The sequence below is a fragment of the Takifugu rubripes genome, chromosome 17 (genome assembly GCF_901000725.2).
Source record: "Takifugu rubripes chromosome 17, fTakRub1.2, whole genome shotgun sequence".
Classification (NCBI taxonomy): domain Eukaryota; kingdom Metazoa; phylum Chordata; class Actinopteri; order Tetraodontiformes; family Tetraodontidae; genus Takifugu; species Takifugu rubripes.
In genome coordinates, this window is record NC_042301.1 from 2,412,289 (window position 1) to 2,431,485 (window position 19,197).

Genomic DNA, 19,197 nt, shown 5'->3' on the forward strand with positions numbered 1-19,197 from the left:
TAAAAACGTTGCCACATCTTTGCCCAAAATTCCCATTTCTGAATCGTAAAAAATCAGCGCTGTGAGCTCGTTGCTCTATGCTATAATCCCCAAGAAGTGGAAGTGATTTATAGAGTTTATTGACAAACTGTTGGCCGTCAATAAACTAGTTAAAAAATAACGGAAGGAGGCGACGCTCATTTCTTTACTGCAGCTAACAGCCTTCGAATACCTGCTTCTTCTTGGCGCCTCATTGAGACAGAACCTTTTTCTTAACTGGTGTCCAACAATGATTGTCAAACGTGGGCGTGGCTACAGCGGAAAATCCAAAACATTGTCTCTTCGGCTGGCATGAAGATTCTAAACTGCACAAATGGTGAGGAAGGATGAAACGCTCTTGACCACATCACATCATGCTTAAAAAGACGCGCACTTGTGGCAGGATGTTGTGCACGCAGGAAAAACACCCTGACTCTGCGTGACAGCCGTCCTGCACTGCCCTCGCTGGGACTGAGATGCTTTATCGTCCAGTCCACGAACAGGAGCTCCGAACCTGCTGCCGGTAACTGACAAATGGTTTTTCATCTCACCTTTTTAACAACTTTGCAGAACCGCGGCACGGCCCCATGTGCGGGATAAACTCACGCATTGCTATTTGTTTCTGTCTTTAGTTCCTCCTTCTACTGGTTGATCCGTTTGACAGAGAACACGCGAGGAGAGGCTGGTAGAGAATGTTACCAGCAGCCACGGTGACAGAACTGTGTTTGCTCGGAGCAGATTCTTCCGAGACTTTACTGAGGGAAGGAGGCCGAACCAACGAGAAGCTGACTGCTGAATCAAATGAGGATGTCCAGAAACGGGCCTGAGCGGGGATGGGTGACCCCAGAAGGGCTAGAGTCGTCTGACCGGCCCACGAGACGATGAGACACAGCCGGGAAAAGGCCCGATCGTCACTCCGCTCGGAGGCGAGGAAAACGGGAGTGGATTCAGCATTCCACTCACAAAAGGTACCTGATGGCTGCAGATGAAGGGTGGACGTGTGAAGCGTGGCGGGCGTGATTTCACAGCTGTAGAGTAAAGTGTAAAACAAAACTTCGTGGACGTGGGTTGTTGAAGTGACTTTACCAGTAGTCAAACCTCTTATAGCAGCTCATTACTGCAGAGGAATGTACTGCACATGAAAGGGGATTCATGCTATAAAAAGCCTCTCTACTCTTCCTTTTTTTTGCCCTAAGGGCAGTCTTACGTCAGGAATGACCGGCAGGTGGGGGCGGGGGGGGGGGGGGGGGGGGGGGGCGGAGCCTGACCAGTTAATCAATAGATTTTTGACATGGTTGATGGGTTGTTGGGGAGGCTGTGATCAGAGCGCTGCCTGTTGTCCTTCTCGTGTTTTTGACAGCAGAAAGCTATTTATCCTCATCTTCTGTCTCATCTTTTTAGCCACTTTATCTCTTTCAGGGTCCCGGGGAGGGTACACAAGGGCTGTTTTCTGCCTTTTGATCTGTAACCTTCCTTTATTTGTATGGAAATGGCCTCTAACCTCTCATTTGCCCACAGTGGTGAGAGAGAAGCTGAGGGAGCGCTTGAAAGTGCCGACGGTTTGTCGTGAGTGATCGCACAAAGGAGCGTCTCAGCAAAATATTAGAATTCAACAAGATCAACAGGATTTTGAAAGAAGATTCCATGCAGGCAGGAGGCAGTTTTAGCACACACACACACACACACACACACAATGGTGGTGAAGGAAAAATCAGAGGAAACTAACAGTGTCTCAGGAATAAAACCATGGAAAACCTAAGACACACAAGAAGAAATTCATTATCTCAGCAGCCCAGTTATCTAAGGAAGGAACCAAGAGGGTTGGAGCATCTGCATTCTTAAGAGTTAAAGAAGCTCACGTGTCTGTTTTAAGCTCTGACAACTGATAAAAGGAAGTAAAAGTGATTCTGAATACTGCTTTTGTGTTTCTTTTCATTTCATCCCCTTCCCTTGTCAGACTTTTCTATTCGCATTTATCAAAAATATCTGGCTTACAGTTAGCGGACAAAAAAGAAACGGAAGCCAGGAAAGAAAATGCATTTATTCATTGGGAACTACGCAACCATTGGGTCTCAAATTAAAATTCAGTTAATGATAAAACCACGCCCCCTCCGCCGACCTTTAACCCCTCAACCTGAACTTTTGCCCTAAAAACCAAGTCATGATCCTCACACAGTCCTTTGATTTTGTGAGGACCAGCGAAAGACGTCACTTCCCAAAAATGTCCTCACTCACATGACCAAGAACACACACGTGCACACAAACACGCACATTCCGGCACTGTTGTGGTCTTTGAAGAGGAAGAGGAAAGAGGAAAATCTCTGAAGAAGACTTGTATTTAAGTTTTAAACAATCCACACATTTTGCTTTGCCGCCCCCACCAGCTTGTGTTGGCTTCCAGTGTCCGATGCTGCCTGAACGATTCCCAGTGGGTTCTCCCAGAATCCATGTAAACAAGAACACACACTTGCAATAGTTACGGCCTCCCATGACCGTTGACGTAACAACTACCACAGATGTTTCGGTGTTTTAGCCAGTGCTCGTGTTCCAATCGGTGCTCTAATTAACACTTAAACGAACATATAAATTCCAATAACAAGCTAATTTGGCCTGCAGCTTTATTTGTAATAAGGAGAAACAAGTCTTTAATTATTACAATTTCATTTCAGTGGGACTCACGTTTGCTCTGGGCCAGGCCTGCTTCTCTAATCTTCAAATGAATACCACAATTACTTATTCGAATTCATCATTACTGCCCTTTGGCCAAACCATTTATGCATTTTAATATCGATTTCGATTTGCTGTGATTGTTATTACACCCACTTTCTCTACCAACGTTTCTGGACTGGGAACTTTTAAAATAATAACAATGACGCTGCAACTTTAGTCTGATTTTTATTTCACATTTCCACCACAAGCAGCGAACCAGTTAAGTTTCGAACAAGAGTGCAGATGTACACAATTACAAAAGACCTTTCTGGAGGGAAACGACATTCTAAAACACAAATATACATAAATACATGTAACATAAGCTCATCCAACGCACATGACACCTCACATCAAGGGAAGTCTTTCCGCATTCAGACTGTCTGAAGGAGAAAATGATGGAATTTCTCACTTGAATATGACAGAAAATCCTCGAAATATCAGCGCAACTTCAGATTCGTTGATTTCTTTTATGCCGCAGTACTCAGTGGAAAAACACTTTGCCAAATCTGACCTTGAGCAATCCGTGCACGTACTGATCTCAGCTAAAGTCAGTGTTCTGCTTTGAGAAGGGCCATTATAAATCATTTATATCAACATTGTGCTGCGTTTCTGCTCCTCGCAGGGTTCGAACCTTTGATGGTCTCGCACCAGAGGAGGGATTGTGCATCTCAATCGTTTCCATCCAAAAGAGAAGTTTGGTCGAGTTAACGAAGAGAAAAGGAGGTGTGCGACGACGGGGGCGAGCGAGGCAGACGCAACACACGACAACCACGTCACATCGCTGACTGGTGTACACCAAGATCTTCTCAAAGCCTTTGATGTTGCAGGGTTGTTGCTTTTATCGCATGATGCGCTGAGAGGAGTCTTTGTTTGTTGACCTCCCCCATGCTGGCCTTTCATAAGCAGACCATGATTTAGAAACCTGAGGGTAATTTCCATGTTTTTCTGAGCTAGGAAAACCTGCGGGGATGATGCGCACGCTAATTAAAAAGGATCCATCCACCTACCGTCCAACAAGACACCAGTTTAGATGGAGAATATGACACAAAAGAAGTGGCTTGTTCGTGATCTGTGGGTTTAATCGTATAAATGAGTGTCATTGTATTTATTATTCATTTCGTGAAAGAGGTGCCAGAACATGCAAATGCGCCTCTTCAGAGCCGAGCTGCGGTTGTCAGCCCATGATGCCTTTGAGCATTTAAGCAGGCACCAATTACAACTAAGCAAAGCACTTTCACACAAACACGAGCTTCACGGTCATAACAGTTAACTTTAAATCGTTAAAGCTGTGTAAATATTTGATGCCTTCAACAATATACGTGAATCAAAACCACGTGAGTCACTCGGTTTGATTAAAAGGGATATTTTGATGCTTTTACTTCCAGATGCAGATTGCAGATGTGGAGATTTTCATCCATTGTGGGTTGTTTTTTTTCTTCCCTTTAATGAATTATTGCAGCTATTCTGATCCCACATTGGACGGCCTCATCTCGCCAGAGGCTTCATCCTGCTGAGGCTCTTGGGGCACCATTCTCACACGCACGCTGCCCTCATCGGTGGTGCTGGGGTTGACACGGACCTTCCGATGAACCGGGCGTACGGCTCTGAGAAGCTGCTTCCTGAAGGTCTCGCTTTGCATGATGTAGAGGAACGGGTTTATGCAGCTGTTGGCATAACCCATGCTTATGGCTATGTTGTAGGCGTAAGAAAAGGCCAGGCTTGGATTCTGCACCCCTAAGTGGACCAGTTGGAGAACATAATAAGGGGCCCAGCAGATGAAAAAAGCCAGACAAATCATCACCGCCATCCTGGTGACCTTTCTGGTGCGCACCCTTAAACTCCGTGGGGGCAGCGGCGCCACGCTGGCTGACATGTGCTGCAGGATCTTGAAGAACACCAAGCAGATGACGGCTAAAGGGAGAGCGAATGCCAAGAAGAACTGGTACAGCGTAAACCAGTATGTGTCCGAGACCGGGTTTGGCAGGAGGAGGGCGCAGGCCACCGAGCCATCCGGCAGAGGCATCAGGCCCGCGTACATCCACACGGGAATGATGGTGAGCACAGACATGCCCCATACCAACCCGATGACCAGCGTCGCCACACGTGGCGTGCGGATGTAGTTGAAGCGAATCGGATGGACCGTAGCCAAGTACCGGTCCAGCGTCATCGCAGTGAGGATGTAGGTGCTGACGATCTGACTGTTGGAATCAAGAGCGGTGATGACTGTACACATGACGCCACCAAAATGCCAGGTGCCGTTACCCAGCAACTGGTGGATTAGGAACGGCATCCCTAGGAGAAACAAGAGATCGACAACAGACAGGTTCAGGATGAAGATATCCGGAACCGTCTGCTTCGCGTGACACTTGGTCTTTTGCACGATGGTGTAGATGACAGCGGAGTTCGCCACGATCCCGAGGAGACAGATGATTCCGAAGATGACAGGAAGGACGGCACTGCTTTGAGGAGTCCCCTCTGCAGCTATTGACAAAAAAAGGAGAAGTTTTTCCAGAAAAAAACTCTCATTTTGTAATTTTTTCCCCCATTAAAGCAGTTTCAATGTCTGAAGCCCTGGATGACCATTGCATGCTTACGTAAGCTAGAAATATTGCTTTATCTGGGCAGATGCGTTGTCAGATGGACTCCTGCATGAAAGGAAGTACAGGATGCAGGATGGAAATAGATAAATGATCCTGAAAATGAGAAGAGGTGCTGCTTTTACTGTGTAAATTTAAAACAGATAGACACAATTAGGAGTATAAACGTCGAGGATCGATTATTTATCCCAGTCAATGGTTTTAGAAAACAGTCATTCACAAAGTAGAAATCTACAGGCTGACGGATGGAATCGTGAGGGATGCCAGAGAATAGAGACAAAAAATACCCTTTTTGTGTTTTAAAGGGGCTTAAACGCGGCTCCGCGGTGTCATGTATTGGATCATATTACCGGCTGATCAACCTACTTGTTGCTGTTGATGAATTTGCGTCCATCGAATTGGAGTTATTTAAAAAATCCATCGGAGAAAAAAAAAAATCCCAAAAGTTAACGGCTGTTTCCTGCTGGCTAGAACCCCTTCTTCGGTTGTTTTAAGGACCACGGTTATGACGGGGACATTGTTTCCACCATCTGTTGCGAGGCGCGCGTAAAAGCTGCGACTGTATCTTCTGTCGGTGATGGTGCACACTGCGCTGCAGGTGTCGGTCAACATCAGGAACCATCCAGTGTGAGGTGGAGGATTCTACTGTGGAGGGAGGGGATGCACATGTAATAAACTAGTGCATAAAATCAGTCTTTTTGAGCAGTAAACGCTTAAGCCCAAACGTAGGAAAGGAAACAAATAATGACATGATGTGATTTTTAAAATGTGCCGTTGGCAGTGTTAAACAGTAACCCTGTTACTTGCAAGGTTAAATGACAAAGCCACGCGATGGGTTTAACTTTTTCTAGTTGGCCAAAGTAGTGGCCAGTTTCCGACCACTAGGTGGCGGTATTGTGCGTCGTACGGATTTGGAAACATAACTGGACGTTGATTAAAAGTGCAGGCATGCTTCTGTTTGAATGGATGAATGAATAGGTACTGAGCCTGGGAGCGGAGTTAATCAACACTTTCAAGCACCCTATTTCTGTCTAAATGAAAGCATTTGGCATTTCACAGCTGCTGTAAAGGCAAGGACGAAATTAAATGGGTTGTGTACACTTTGGGTGGCATTTAAAATATTCCCTGGTGTTCAGGATGAGAAGTGTTGATAATAAAATGGTGTGTTTGCGCACTTTTTAAACTTTTTAAATTTTACCTCAGGAGCAGCTGATCAGCTGACCTGAGGCACCGGGCAGTAGCATGTTGGGATGGAGCAGCTCGGAGAGGTGAACAGGTTCATTTCTTGCAGCCATCGGTGTCTTTGTGCTGTTCAAGGTTTGGTTCCACAATGGACCTGTGTAACAAGCCCGCAGTGCTTGTGCTTTGAAATTCAGCGTGCTATCTATTTTTAATGTGGAGTCTGCAGATTAAACAGCTTTTTTCTTAAGACTGCAGGTCTCCTCGGGGGCCTGGGTCTTTATCCTTGGACTTTAATATGGCTGCGGCACTTTCAACCTTAAAGGTTTCTTTGCTTGAAATGACCTTTATTAACTAGTTCATCCTAAAGCCTCTAATCTCATTAAGCTCAATTTGCATCAGTTTTGTACCTTTTTAGATACTTAAGACCTCTTATGGTTGGTAAAGCAAATGAGATCCTTTGTATGATGACAACATGGGCACGTTGTCCTTCAGCAGAGATTAAGAGGATCAAGGGAAAACATCCAGTTTCAATCACATAACATTGTTCATTTCAACCAAACTTTCATAGTTTCAACGTAGTTCCATTTTACTTTCCTACCCAAAATTCCAGTTTGCTGCGTGTTGTATGATATTGCATGAACAATGTGGTGCAACTGGTTCTTTACAAGTAGCACTAAAAATGACAAACTGTCCGCTGCTTTAGGCACCAGCAGCAAAGAACCTCTGACACTAGCTCAGAGGAAACACGGTGTGAGTGCGAGAGGCTTGAGATAAATAGCAGAGGATTCTGTCTCTGGTGCGCACAGATCATGGAAGGATGGAACCCAGCACCCACCCTGTGAGCCTAAAAGGGTAAAGAAGAATAGTCCAGCTCTATCTGATCAGAGGTTGTCAGCCAGTCTGACTGACTGGATTCATTTTCTCCTCAGCTGGATTTCTCCAGATATCCTCTCGGGTTTTGTTGAACATACATTTACACAGAGATCTACTGTATAATCACACTCAGATACCTCCAGTAAATGAGCCAAACAGGCCCGACCTGTTTGGCTCCTTATCTGTTTACGGTAATCTTTTGTAAAAACTCTCTTGGATCGCCCGAAGGTATTCACACACATATCCTTTGACTGCTATCTCTGTGAGTACATTCACCAACATAACACACTCTCCAGCACCTTTCCCTAACCCTACCCATCACAACTGGACCTCTGACCCGAACCTAAACCCCAAACTTCCCTCACCCTTAAAACCTTAAGGCAGGCTTCTCAAGTGGTCCTCACTTCCCAAAAATGTCCTCACACACACACACACACACACACACACACACACACACACACACACACACACACACACACACACAATAATCCTGGCCAGCTCTTGACACAGGTTTCCTCCTCTACATTCAGTCTGAAAGCACAACCTTCTAGCCACAGTGGGTTGAGACGAGGTTCTGCACAGACTTCTGCACCGCAAGCGTCGGCGTTCCACTCATTTGTGTGTGTTGTTTGTAGATTTAGGTGTTGTCTCCATGGAAGCTAATGCCCTCCACGATTTCACAGCAACATCTGAGGATGAGCTGAGCTTTGAGAAAGGCTCCATCGTCAAGGTGCGCTGTTCTCACGTACGCTATGACCTCATTTGACTTAAGATGCTGTTTGATTTATTCCATTTTCTGTGACCATGTTGTGTTCATGTTGGTTATCTTTCGCATCCCCCGACCAGAATCATAGTTGATTATCTGAGCACAAATATGCTGGGATGATTTTGGTCTCGGTAACTTTCTGGATTTGAAAAAGATAATAGGTGCGTGGAATAAAAGAAAGACACAATATTTGAGCTGCTGCAATTAAATTTGATTCAATTTGCGATGAGGTTTTGGAATTTGTGCTCGGTTCCATTTTTACATAATTAGGTGTTCATGGGCGGCGGTCTGGAGGAGATGAGGGGGATTCAAGCCCATAACAACTTGGGAGGTGTTCTTGTAGTAGGGGAAGGTGTCGGGAAACTTGGGGGTACTGCTGAGGTACCTTTTAAGGTTCCTACCGAACCCAAAAATGCACAACGACTCACTCAGGGATAGGCACCCTGCCCCTTGACCCCAAAAGGTCAGGAAAAGAATTGCCTGTTGGCAATGAGGGGCTGAACAGGGAGAACCTGCTGGTCCACTCCATGGGCAGAAGCGACGATGACGGAATAATAATTAAGTCTGCCGCCTTCTGCAATTAGCGTGACGAGCCAGATATGCGGCAGTTTACGTTGGAAATTCTGGAGAGATTTCTGCATGTTGTTTGTCTTTCAGTTCCAACTAGGAATAGGGAATAGGGGACATTCACCTCTTTTAAATTAGAGACCAATCAAAGTACTGAAAAAGAGTGGATGAGCAACATCAGCAGGGAAGCTGAGCTTGTTTTCAGCACGACGGTGTTGCCCACCGCCATTCCATTAACTCTTCTGAGATTGCCTCACGCCAGTCAGAGGGATCGTTAAAATAAACTACTACAAGCTCGGCTTCCATTAAGCCCCTCGAACGACGACCGAAAAGTGAAGAAAACAAAGACGCTTTGATTGCAAATGTTACTGTTTGGCTGCATCCATAACAGGAAGAACTAATGTCCATAATGATCATCTAGATACCTGCAGAACACGTGGGTTGAGAGGACATCACCACTGACAGCTGAAGGACAGATTTAGAACACTGTTGCATAGGAGAAGCAGCTTAAAACTACAACAAACTCCAGCTATTTAGTCCACCCTAGTGTTTATAAGTGCTTAAAACTGGGCGTTATTGTATGTGTTACCCTTCCCTCTCTGCAGATCTTGAAAAAAGGCCCCCACTGGCACAGGGCAGAGCAAGAGGGAAGAGAGGGCCTGGTTCCAAACAACTATGTAAAGATTTCCCCTGAACCGTAAGTCACTAATGTTTCGATTTGTAATGACAGATTTCTGTTCAGCAAAAGTCAACCAGGAACAATGTGAACACGCTGACCCCAAATGGGAACATTTGTTCTTGGAATATTATATATTCATTGCTTTTCCTGCAAATCCTTGTATGTGTGTGTTTTTTTTTATTATTTGGAGTCCTGTTATTATTGAAGCCAGATCAGCTGAGACCAGATGCTGCTCCAAGTTGATGAGGTTTATTACTCAAGTGACAATCAGTGACGGGGCTTTTTACAGATGGTTCAGCCCAGATGTGACCAAGGACGAAGCCGAGCGATTGCTGCATCTGTACCCGGAGGGCGGGTTCATCATGCGGGAGAGTCAGGGCACTCCTGGGGATTTTGTCCTTTCTGTCAGGTCACTCCTGGATTTACATCTCCATCATAATACACTATAATAAAAATAATAGTAACTCAACATTTAAACCATCACAATGGAGTCAGTCCTGTAACTCCAGTCTGGGGGGGAGGGGTTGTTTTAGAGATGTGTTACTCAACAACTGAGACACAACTCCTGCCTGTTATTTTAGAAGACAGGAAGGCTACAAACGATAGACGTGTGATAGACGTGCAGTCCATGACCACAGTCGTGGGGAAATACTGCAAATATTACCGGGGAACTGTTGGCAGTTAAAAGCAACAGTGTATGAAACTGGTTCCAATGGCTTAAAAATGATCTAATTTCTGGTAATGATCATTTCCTTCATCTTTCAACAATCATTGATTTTTGTCCTTTTTTTTTGTCCAACTCAGGTTTAAAAATGGTGTCCAACATTTTAAGGTGTTGCGCGATGGCGCAGGAAATTACTTCCTTTGGATTGTAAAATTTAAGTCCCTAAACTTGTTGGTGAACTATCACCAAAAGAGTTTGATCAGTCGGACTGAAAAAATCTACCTCCGTCTCCCAGATATGGTCAGACTCAGAAACACACACCACACACCCGCACCAATGTGAGGTGCACATCAACATTTATTCCATGTGAAATCCACGTTTTTAAGTAACTATGATTTTGTTTTGTCCATAAAGTGCACGGCGGTGTTTGACTTTGATGGAAAGGAGGCTAATGAGCTCAGTTTCAAAGCTGGAGATTGCATCATGGTCCTGGAGAAGTCACACGCTGACTGGTGGAAAGGATCATGCAACGGAAAAGTCGGAGACTTTCCCCGCACCTATGTGAAGTCCACTGAATATTAAGTCATTGGAAAGGATGTGTGAGTTGAGACATCATGTACCAGAGGGGGGGAAAGAGGAGAGATGAAGGTGGTAATGAAGTGTATTTCTGTCAGCAAATACCCTGCAGCCAGTTGGGGTTTTGAACGCTACTTTTTAAATTTTAATGAAATTTTCAACCACTTCTGTCTATTTTTGCTGCTCTTTTCAGTGCTGCCTGTTGAATGTGTAACATGTATGAATTATTCTGTTTTGCTGTATCTGGATCTGGGTGGCAATTTTTGGCGAACTAACTGATTCATTTCTCTATATTGGACTAATAAACCATCAAACTCGTGGAAAAATGTCAATTCCTAATTAGAATCACACATACTGAAAGGAAACATTGTAACAAAAGCATTTGTAACATGCTCAAGTTTTGACCAGAACACTGGCAGTAATCAGAAAAGACAAATACTAATTGGCTGTAATTTTTATTAAAACTCTGTAACATATTTTTTATTGAGTTCAAAGAAAGAAAGAAAGAAATATTTGTCCTCCAAGTTGGAGCGTTGACACGTTTTATCCGACGGTCATGGAAGGCATCAGGAGTCACGCGTTGCGTTCACGTACAGCCGCAAAATGGCGGATGATGGAGAGTCGCTGGAGTCCTGGCTCAGTAAGTTACGCTTAATTTCCCCTCCGAAGTTTAGTGATAAAAAGTGTTTGTTATCAACAGCTTGTCTTGATACTACTAAAAAAATATGGCGAAAATAAAACTGTCCTTCGTTAATCAGACTTTGAACTCTCGTTCAATATTCGCAGACAGCTGCTTGTAAGTGAAATTATTTTTCTTTTCTTTGTAAATAATCACTTCAGATGTTTTTGTGCGAGCTTAGTCTGATGGGCCTGAAATGTGCACAACAACCTAAAAACCATATTGATTGTAAAACCTCTCATGCTGGGTATTATTTAGTGCGGATTCTTTCTGGACTTCTGGTGTAAAGGCTGGAGGCGTCAGCTGCTTTTTGTGCAGTTTGCTGCAGGAATTGCAGCAGCAAAACCAAACGGGGAAGTTTAACAAGTCGATTCATCACAGAAAAAAGTGTGGAAAAACGATGAAGCTGAGGCCTGTGTTGTTGCCTGACGAGGACGAGCAGAGCTGTCTGTGTGCAGATATGTAGATCATGTCTCAATCTTACAGACAGAGCCACCAACCCTTCCAACAGACAGGAGGATTGGGAGTATATCATGGGATTCTGTGACCAGGTCAATAAGGAGCTGGAAGGGTACGGTCACATTGTTTCAATTCATGCATTCTTGCTTAAGTTCCACTCATAATGTGGCGTATTGTGTTAAAGGTTGTGTTGTGGAGGAAGATTTGGTTTTGGTTACTTCTAGGTCATTGATTTTGTATTTTCTGAATTCTTTGGGTTTATTTTTCAGCCCCCAAATATCTGCTAAACTTTTGGTTCACAAAATCCAGAGTCCCCAGGAATGGGAGGCTTTACAATCATTAACAGTATGTATTGCCCTCCTGTTTTTACTGCCTTATTATATTAGAACATTTTGCATCGCACCAAACTAATGATGCATTCATGCGCGCTCTTTGTCTTTGCAGGTTCTTGAGGCTTGCATGAAGAACTGTGGGAGACGATTTCACAATGAAGTTGGGAAATTTAGGTTTCTAAACGAGTTGGTGAAAGTCATTTCACCCAAAGTACGCGACCTGATTCATTCACCCCGTGTTTAAAAGCTGTTTGGATTTCTGTGCGATATGAATGGATGCGTGAATCGGTGTTTAGTGTCACTGGAGGTTTGGCTTACATCTGTTGTTGTTTAGTATCTAGGTGATAAAGTATCAGAGAGAGTGAAGCTTAAAGTGATAACTATGCTGCACAGCTGGACAGTGTCTCTACCCGACGAAGCAAAGATCAGTGAGGCGTATCGCATGCTGAAACTACAGGGTGAGAGAGGTGACCCGTCACTACAAAACTGTTCAAAAATTGACACACAACATGACAATGACGTCCAAATATACAACGGGACTCTTTGTTTCATCATCTTGGATGCAGCAAATCAGCATTTCCGAGGTGCCTTCTCTTTTTTGTTGTCCTTTTTAATGTTAGGCGTTGTGCTGGCTGACCCTGAAGTCCCTCTTGATGCTGCTTTAGTCCCGCCACCTTCCCCGCCATCAATCAATCCTGTGTTTTCTGATGAGAAAAAGAGCAAGGTAACAATGTGTAGGGAAACTTAAGCCCCTCTTGACCCCTGATGTGATTAATCTCAGAGTCTCACTGAATGTATATTTAGGGTAGACGACAATGCATCTTAGGATGAAGCTTCTCACTTTAAAGGGTCTCATTTCTGGTGTTTAATTATAAACCGTCACTCTGGTGGCTCCACAGAGATTAGCCGAGCTCCTGAAGAGCAAAAAGCCTGAAGATCTGCAGGAGGCCAACAGGTTCATCAAAACCATGGTCAAAGAGGTGACTTCATCTAAACCTGTTACATGCTAACTTCACAGCTGGGTTTAGGAGCTAAATCGGGCTCTGCTTCAGGAAATATCTGCATATAACTACTTGAACATGTAGGTGCTGTGACCAACAGTCTTACAGCTGAACTTATGGCTGCGGGGTGTCCTCTCATTTTGCTGTTTATTTATCTGAATGGAGTTTCTCAATTTGCACATGAGAAAATGTAATTACATTTCCCCCCCAGTTAATCCCCATCTTCAGCAGTTTTTCCTGTAATCCTGGTGCCGCTGGCCCTCTGGGGTGTTTCCGGGATGGGGGGGGGTCGGGTTGCCACCTGCTTGCTTTGGGAATTGCTGCAAGGATTCTGTCCCAATTAATAAAGCAAATCTGTCTCTAAAAAAGTGCCCTGCAACGGACCACAAATGTAGTTTCTTTCTCTCACTTTGATGTTCCAGGATGAGGTGAGAATGCAGAAGGCATCTAAACAAAAAAACACCCTGGAAGCCGCTGACAGCTGCGTCAATCTTCTCAATGAGATGCTTGCACATTTTAGCCCAGAGGGGTCCACTGACGGAGACAAGGAGCTGCTTAAGGTTTGGCACCCATGGTGACGCCGCTTCCATCTTTAAGGTGTGACCATTTACGTAGGTGGATTTTCTCCAGGAGCTGCATGATGATTGTGACAAGCTGAGGCAAACAGTGATTCAGCTGGCGACTGAGAGTGAAGATAATGACAGCAGCTTGGGTGAGCTTTATACGCACGTATAAGAAAAAAAAAAAACCCAACAAGATCCACTCAGACCACAGTTTCCTGCAAAAACATTCTGCTCGTGTGGTTCCTAAATGTATCGCTGTGGGAAAAGTGTGTGTGAAATGCAAATGTGACATTTTAAAATGCATTTAGGCGACATCCTGCAGGCAAGTGACCACCTCTCCCATGCCATTAATTCCTATGAGAAGATCGTGGATGGAAAAATGGAAAGGACACCACAAAAACGGGCAAGAAAAGGTAGGTTTTGTTGGTGGTGTGGTGTATTTGTGTTGCTTCTGTGGGAATGGTAGCATCCTAATGATGTCTGAACCCTACATAGTCCACTCAATAGTGTCTGAATTGTTAGTGAGCGTCGCTGTACCCTATGTAGTGCACTCAATGTATCCCACAATGCACTGCGAAAAGTAGTGTACAAGCGAGCACCCTAACTCGGAAAATGTATCCCATCAGCCTTTACGGTATCACGTGATTCCAACGGGATACATTTTTTTATGTAATTTCTACTGTGCGGTTTGATATATGAAATTTTTGGAAATGTTTTTTCAGTAGAGGTCCAATATGATCATCTTAAAATATTAAAACATAAATGTGTAAAACAAAAATCAATCAATCTTCACTGATCCCCACCGCCCCTCACTTAAAATTGTTCTTCAGAATCGTCTGTTCCTCACCAGGCGACAGAATCTCAGGAAAAGAATATTTACAAAGATGAAAAGTAGCTCTGGATCCATTTTTTGATGGAAAATTGCTTTATTAAATGTTTTCTCTACAGCGGAATATGACTTTAGAATGTTCTATCACCTCTTGGCTTGAAAATGTCAATGACACTAATTATTTTAGGTAATAAGTAATTATTATTGTATTATTATTGACATTAATATTTCATTTTATTATATAAAGTTAATTATTGGGTAAAATATTGCATTTTCATAAAATGACCGCTGAATGTATTTCTGATGGGTTAAAATAATTAAATGGACCTGGCCACTTTTCCCAGCGACCAGTTCCTAATTATTATCACTTTACGTGCACCGAAAATGGCGCCGTTGTCTGAATACTAACTTTAAATTGAGTGCACGACGTAGTTCACTCAATCCATGTCCCCCATGTATGAATCAGATGCTGGATCAGTATTGGCAACAAAAGGTGAAAATGAGCTTTGGAAACATTGATTTTTGTCTGCTAAACACTGCTGTTTTTTTTTTTTTTAATTTCCTTTAATTATTTAGTTGATAAGCTGAAATTCCACATGGATTTTCGGCCGTGTTAAACTTCTGTACCAGATTGACGTCAGCACCGGTCGAGCAGTTTCGTCTTTTTCTACTGATAAATATAAAACATTGTCCTTGGTTGTTTGTGTATGTACTGTTATGACAGCAATGCTGCTTACAAATAATCACAAAATAAGTCCAAGTCATAGTTACGGCCTTGACAGCGAGAGTGCTTGTTTGCCGACTTGATATTCGGACACAGTGTTCCATTAACTGGCTGAGATGTCTTTAGAGGATGAGACCTGAGTAAAAAAACAGAATATAATGAGAAATGTTTCTTATAGCTCTCTGTTTAGGAGTCTTGGAAGGTGAAAGTGTACTTTCCAGGGGCAGTGAGCGAGTAGCTTGAGGACTTGTGCAGAAGTTTGTCACTTTTTTTTGTCAATTCCTCATTTTTCACCGCTTAGGGCCCAGCTGCTCGCAGAGCTCTGACATCCTGATCGACCTGCTGGATGTGGACGTCCAAAGCGTCTCACAAACTCAGCAGCAAACTCCAGCATCCTCAACATCTCCCCCCACGGACCTGTGGGGGCTTTCTGCCACTGAGCCTCACCTTTCTGGCCACAGCGCCCCCTCTGCTGCACCCTCCCTGCTGGACGACGAGCCGCTGTCTTTAAGTAACGTATATTTTTAGCAGTTTACCAAGTTTTCCAAGTTGCTCTTCATATGAAGTTACAAGCTTCCGGTTTCTGTCCAGGATTCCTGGATATTCCTGCTGCACGTAACCCAGCACATGTCAACCAAAGCCATCATATTCCAACTTCACAGGTATTTATATCAATAACGATGTATTTCTGTTCATTAGAGCTTTTGATGATTATTACTGTAGATATAATATTTAATAGCTTTTTCTTTGGTTGTTTATTTTTTTTAACCAGGCGTTACCAGCATCTAATCAAGACGTGGACCTTTTGGACATCTCATCTTCGGTTCCTGCTTGTTCTTCACCTTTACTTTTTGCAGATGTTCTCCCAGCAACCAGAGTGGACTCGGCTCCCACACCCAGCCCTTGGCCTGGATTGTCCACACCGGCGTCTACGCTGTCCGCTTCGGCAGCGTCTGTCTCGTCTCTGCACCCTGGCAGCTCAGTGCTGGTCACCACGCTCCCCCCTGCCCTCCCTCGCTCAGTCAGCCTGGCCTCACCAGTTCATGCTGGCCCCCCTGTCCCTCCGCCACAGCTCTTCTCTTCTCCTGGAGTATCTCACACCACCTCGGCCTCTTTAAATCAAATGCTGCAAGACCTTGATTTGTTGGATCTGGGCAGTTCCACAGCGTGCGTAATAAGTTGTTCTTTCTGCTGATAATTGTCCCCCAAGAACAAAAATCTGAACGTTAGCACTTAAAATATCCAAGAATCTTGATGTGAGACTCATCAGATCTCTTGCATTAGCCTTGACAGATAAACGGGAGAAAGGGGGGTGTTTATCCCTCTTAGTTGGTTTATTAGTATGTTTTTATGGATCTTTTGGGGCAGGAGATGAGGCTGGATGAAGGTGCTGATCACCCAACTTGTTTTCTCTCTTCCAGCATCACCACGACACCCCTCCCACTCATCAGGGACACACAGGCAGCATCTACAGTCCCATCTGCCAAGATTCACGAAGATTTCTGCACTCTGCTCCACCCGACAGCCACCTCCAACCTCCCTCTAATCCAGCCTACCTCCTTCTCGGGACAAGAGACGTCCCTCAGTGATGTCTTTGTCCCTTTGAGTGACATCAAGCCAAGTGAGCGAAGGGATCTGCAGTGATTCCGAGACACATGTTGTACTTAGAATGTAGATCATTCGTTCTGTGGAGAACATGTCACACTGTGGGAACAATGGTGGGAGGTCACTACTAATGACCTCTGCGTTGCACTTCAGGTCAAATGCGTCCCGTGATGGCGTGCGACAGAAACGGGATCCGCTTTCTCCTGCATTTCGCCACCGACTGTCCAGCAGGCAGACCAGATGTTCTGGTGATGGTAGCATCTATACTTAGTACAGCCCCCCTGCCTGTGAGGGACGTGGTCCTGCAGGCCGCGGTGCCCAAGGTAACGACCCCTGCCGCGTGCTTGACGTGTGCGGCTGCGTGTTGACTTATTCGTGTTGACAGACGTGAGCACGTTAAAATGAGAGTTTTTAAATGTTACTGAATCGGGCTGCTGCTGTGCTAATTTTATAGATGATGAAAATGAGACTGCAACAGCCCTCGGGTAGAGAGCTGGCTCCTTTTAATCCCATCCACCCCCCTGCTGCCATCACACAGGTCATGCTACTTGCTAATCCTCTAAAGGTAGGCCTTGCTTTCTTTGTCTTCTTTTTCTTTTAAGTTAAGTTTCTACTGCTTCAGACCTGACTTCAGCTTTGGTTCTCTAAATGTCTTTTTTCTGTAACCAGACAGTCAGCCTGATAACCTTTTGTGTTGTTTGGGGGGGGGGTGTGTGGCTTATCTCAGCTGCTCAGAACAACTCGATGACACATCCCGAGGACATAAACATAAAACTTGTGCTAATTAAAAACGCACGGTTTTCAAATATTCCAGTCCAGCTTAGAAGTGAAGCACTTTAACCTTAGCGCTAAGGACATAAAGGACAATATTTTTATCGCTAAAAATTAAAAGAGTGTGTGCGCACGTGCGTGTTTTACAGGTAAAAGTTCGGCTGAGGTACAAACTCACGTTCACTCTGGGAGCACAGTCATGTACAGAGGTCGGAGAGGTGAATGAATTCCCGACTGCTGACACTTTGGGCGCACTACCGGACAATTCCGAAAGTCCTAAAACTGGTTTTGAAGAAGGTTGCCAAGGTCAACGTTTAGTTCTGATGAATGACAACACATGGAACTGTAACCACTGATCAGTTTGTTAAGGATCCCTGTAATGCTCTTATTTATTTTTGTATGTTCTAACTTATTTTGGGCTGGGGGGGGGGGGCGCACTGAACGTCTGTTGAATCACAGTAGGTGCACCCCTGCTCATCTTGGTCGTGCATGTGAAGAAATGTGCAGCGGTGTCTTAAGGACGTTTGTTTACATATTTATGCTATGAATAGTTTCTGGGAGCACTTAACCCTGTGTGCTATGTGGATTTATGTGGATTTTGGAGCTTCTACTGTATTTTGAATTCTTATCAAGAATAAATATCTGTTAGCTTATTAAAAAGACACCTATTGTTGTGTGTGGAAGAAATAAAGACAAGTTTGGCGTGTTTATACTAAGATAAATGTTATCAACATGTTACTGAGCTCATTCTTGGAAGGAGAGCAGCAGAGAAAAATCTGGGATTTATCTACATCACCAACTGCATGTTGGGCTTCTTTGGTAGTAAGTTTGGGTTTTTTCCATTTTAAAATTGGACTAAATAGGGAGGACAATGAGCAAATCATCCGGAAAGTGGCTTTAAGCTCTTTGTTAGATGGCTCATGCCTCTTGGCAGAATAATGAAATGTTGCTGTGAATAGCAGGAGAGGCAACTATCATTTACCTTCCCACCTGCTGGCTGTAAAATTGACTTCTATTTCTCATTTTTCATTCCAGGTAATTTTCTGTTTGTTTGTGTGTTATGGATTATGTATCACACTGTTGTCTCTGCCTGCAATGATAATGAACAGAATTCATTTAGTTCAAAAGCTTTTGCCAAATTTGCAGCTCCCTGAAACTTTGCTGGTAATTATTATTTTAGATTATTATTACGGGTGTTTTTATTTCTGTGCTGTAATTTACATTCAGGTATTGAGCCTCTATTAAAGAACAGTTTGGCAAAAACATTGTAAATCTTCTTTAATACAAACCGCTGCAGAATTGTATGTAAGTGTAATTTACAATGATCTTCGCCTTTAGAATATAAACTGTCAATGAATTATTTGAAAGATGAGAGCGAGTTTTGATCATTGGACCAGACTCCTCCGTGGTCGAATTCAGCAGCAATCGATCTGAAGCAGGACCGGAAATAGTTCGATTTTGCTCCCACACGATAAGCCTTATATGACAACTCTAATCAAGTTTTGGCCCAAAAAATAAGACGGTTTTAAACACAGCTGATCCAGCCTGACGACGTATACAATGTTGTTTATTTTATAGGATTTGGGAAATTGTTGGTATCGTT

The 19,197-nt window shown here is 43.9% G+C and overlaps 3 protein-coding genes across 10 annotated transcripts; 2 read left to right on the plus strand and 1 right to left on the minus strand.

Moving 5' to 3' along the window:
- Positions 1-4,159: 4,159 nt before the first annotated feature.
- mchr1a (melanin-concentrating hormone receptor 1a) lies at positions 4,160-5,944 on the minus strand. The gene is made up of 2 exons (XM_029851505.1): positions 5,691-5,944; positions 4,160-5,208 (listed from the first exon to the last, which is right to left on the minus strand). Exons 1-2 carry the CDS (start codon positions 5,743-5,745, stop codon positions 4,187-4,189), a joined length of 1,077 nt encoding a protein of 358 aa, XP_029707365.1. The 5' UTR covers positions 5,746-5,944; the 3' UTR covers positions 4,160-4,186.
- A 1,898-nt stretch (positions 5,945-7,842) lies between these two features.
- Positions 7,843-10,953, plus strand: grb2a (growth factor receptor-bound protein 2a). 6 transcript variants are annotated; one of them, XM_029851267.1, is made up of 6 exons: positions 7,843-7,935; positions 8,015-8,124; positions 9,318-9,409; positions 9,681-9,800; positions 10,196-10,355; positions 10,470-10,953. In XM_029851267.1, the coding sequence occupies exons 2-6, from the start codon at positions 8,032-8,034 to the stop codon at positions 10,635-10,637; spliced, it is 633 nt and encodes a 210-aa protein (XP_029707127.1). In that variant the 5' UTR covers positions 7,843-7,935; positions 8,015-8,031; the 3' UTR covers positions 10,638-10,953. The 6 variants fall into 6 exon arrangements, with proteins under 6 accessions (XP_029707127.1, XP_003972034.2, XP_029707129.1 ...); XM_003971985.3 differs by having other exon boundaries at positions 7,846-7,935; positions 8,015-8,109; XM_029851266.1 differs by having other exon boundaries at positions 7,898-8,124.
- Positions 10,954-11,092: 139 nt separating this feature from the next.
- On the plus strand, positions 11,093-18,859 carry gga3a (golgi associated, gamma adaptin ear containing, ARF binding protein 3a). 3 transcript variants are annotated; one of them, XM_011612365.2, is made up of 17 exons: positions 11,093-11,271; positions 11,797-11,881; positions 12,039-12,114; positions 12,214-12,312; positions 12,436-12,559; positions 12,722-12,825; positions 13,001-13,081; positions 13,525-13,662; positions 13,733-13,814; positions 13,974-14,078; positions 15,520-15,729; positions 15,810-15,880; positions 15,991-16,385; positions 16,640-16,839; positions 16,977-17,146; positions 17,278-17,388; positions 17,744-18,859. In XM_011612365.2, exons 1-17 carry the CDS (start codon positions 11,235-11,237, stop codon positions 17,948-17,950), a joined length of 2,295 nt encoding a protein of 764 aa, XP_011610667.2. In that variant the 5' UTR covers positions 11,093-11,234; the 3' UTR covers positions 17,951-18,859. The 3 variants fall into 3 exon arrangements, with proteins under 3 accessions (XP_011610667.2, XP_029707124.1, XP_029707125.1); XM_029851264.1 differs by lacking the exon at positions 11,093-11,271 and adding an exon at positions 11,328-11,427; XM_029851265.1 differs by lacking the exons at positions 11,093-11,271; positions 11,797-11,881; positions 12,039-12,114 and having other exon boundaries at positions 12,495-12,559.
- Positions 18,860-19,197: the final 338 nt, after the last annotated feature.